Source organism: Myotis brandtii, unplaced genomic scaffold (genome assembly GCF_000412655.1).
Source record: "Myotis brandtii unplaced genomic scaffold, ASM41265v1 scaffold312, whole genome shotgun sequence".
Classification (NCBI taxonomy): Eukaryota; Metazoa; Chordata; class Mammalia; order Chiroptera; family Vespertilionidae; genus Myotis; species Myotis brandtii.
The window spans coordinates 792,624-794,842 of NW_005361955.1; the positions used below are offsets into that span (position 1 = coordinate 792,624).

At 43.5% G+C, this 2,219-nt stretch overlaps 1 protein-coding gene across 2 annotated transcripts in view; it reads left to right on the forward strand.

Annotated features, from left to right (window-relative positions):
• RASA2 (RAS p21 protein activator 2) overlaps window positions 1–2,219 on the forward strand; it is a 198,458-nt gene that overhangs the window by 155,839 nt on the left and 40,400 nt on the right. For both annotated transcript variants that reach the window (XM_014542697.1, XM_005869997.2), the window contains exon 15: window positions 1,835–1,991. In XM_014542697.1, the coding sequence (XP_014398183.1) occupies window positions 1,835–1,991 (157 nt within the window). The remainder of the gene's footprint in view (window positions 1–1,834; window positions 1,992–2,219) is intronic.

The window sequence follows — 2,219 nt, forward strand, 5'->3', positions numbered from 1 at the left end:
CCCTGCCCTGGGGCCCCGGCCCACAGCCAGCCGGAGAAGCCACCCACCCTACAGTCCCAGGCGCCTGCGGTTGCGGATCAGGCGAAGCCACCTGCCCACCGTCCCCTGCAGCTGCAGCTGGCCCGGGCGGAGCCAGCCCAGGTCCTGGGTGCCTGTGGCCGGCCAGAGGGAGGGAAGCCCAGGTCCCGGGTGCCTGCGGCCAGCTGGAGGAGAGAATCCTGGGTCCCGGGTGCGGGGCCGAGGTGGTTAGGGGCGATCAAGCCAGCAGGGGAGCAGTTAGGGGCGATCAGGCTGGCAGGCAGAAGTGGTTAAGGGGCAATCAGGCAGGCAGGCAGGCGAGCGGTTAGTAGCCAGCAGTCAGGGATTGTGAGAGGAATGTCCGACTGTGGGATCAGGCCTAAACCAGCAATCGGACATCCCCCAAGGGGTCCCAGATTGGAGAGGGTGCAGGCCAGGCTGAGGGACACCCTCCCCCCCGACCCCCACGACCCATGCATGAATTTCATGCACCGGGCCACTAGTCTATATATATAAAAGCCTAAGCAACTGTTAACGACTGAACAACCAAAACAACTGGTCAGCCAGTCACTGTGATGCGCACTGACCACCAGGGGACAGACACTCAATGCAGGAGCTGCCCCCTGGTGGTCAGTGCACTCCCACAGCCAACTTCCCACAGCCCCTCCCCCAGGCAGGCCAACCTCCTGCGGCCCCTTCCCCCAGCCAGCCGGCCAACCTCCTGGGGTCCCTCCTCCCTGCCAGCTGGCCCCCCATAGACCTCGATCTCCAGGGCCAGGCCAAGGGACCCCACCCGTGCACAGATTTGTGCACCGGGCCTCTATTGTACTATAATAAATTTGTACTTCGGCATACATATTTTTGAATATGTTTAAAACTAAAAAATACTGTTTTAAGCTGTCATCAAAGATTTGAGTGGCCTTTGCCTATAAAATATTATTTAAAAGAAAATTGAAGTGCTCTCTGCTCATTGAAAAAAATGATTTTTTTTTCAAGGAATAGATAGGACAATAAAATATTTTGAAAGTACCTATTAGATTTCAGGTTTTGGTCCTACAAGTGTCTTGATTTCTAAACATTTTTCTTTCCATGGATACTTAAGCTGTTTCTATTTTTACTTTTTTTTTTTTTGCCTTTTAACTGAAAAAAAATCACATAAATCTGATTTTTACAAATAAACATTTTCAGTAGTTACATGGTTACTCTAATAAAATAAAAATCTATTTATAAACTTTTTAAAACTAATTTTCTTTAAAAAATAAGTTCAAATTTTTGCATAAAGAATTTCCAACAAGCCTGCAAGAGGCAGGGGCAGGGTGAAGAGGGTCAATGGGAAAATAAATAAACAAACTACCAAAGGGACGTCTGTAATACTTTTAACAATAAAGATAAATTTTTAAAAAAGAATTTACAGCAAGATCATGTATGCCTTTTTGTGTAGTGTGTCTATTTCAACTAAATGCATCTTTCTTAAATTTAGTTGGTAAAAAAATAATAATTTTGATAATTGAATTTAAAAAAATTTTTCTAAACCCGCAAGCTTATTAAACTCTTATTCAACTCTTTGAGATCTTAATTTTTGTATTATCTATATTTTTTGTTTTTGTATAAAAATCTATTGATAGCTTTCTAGTTCAATATATAACCAATATTAAGCCTCTGAAAATTAATAGTCTGCTACTTATGAATTGTCCTCACCTTAAATATTAAGATGACTTTTGGTTTAGTTTTTTATAGCTTAGCTGTTTTTGTACCTCACCAACTTGGATGCTCAGCTCATTACCATCACATGGAATTGACTGTATTTTTATTTTAGGTACTTGCTACAACCAAGAGACAATGGAAACAAGTCATCTAAAACTGATGACCTGGGGTCTCTTCGATTGAATATATGTTATACAGAAGATTATGTGCTTCCTTCAGAGTACTATGGTCCTTTGAAAACTTTGCTGCTAAAATCACCAGATGTTCAGGTACTTTAAAAATTTGAAGTGTATGATTTAATACTAAAAAGCTATAGTAGCTATGTAAATAAGGAGGAAAAGATTTCAGAGTGGACAAACATGCAAATTGACCATACCTTCGCTACGCCTTAAGCCATGCCCACCAGCCAATCAGAGCAACTATATGCAAATTAACCCAACCAAGATGGAGGCCGGCAGCCACGGAGCTGGAGCAAGCAGGAGGCTTGGTTGCTCCAG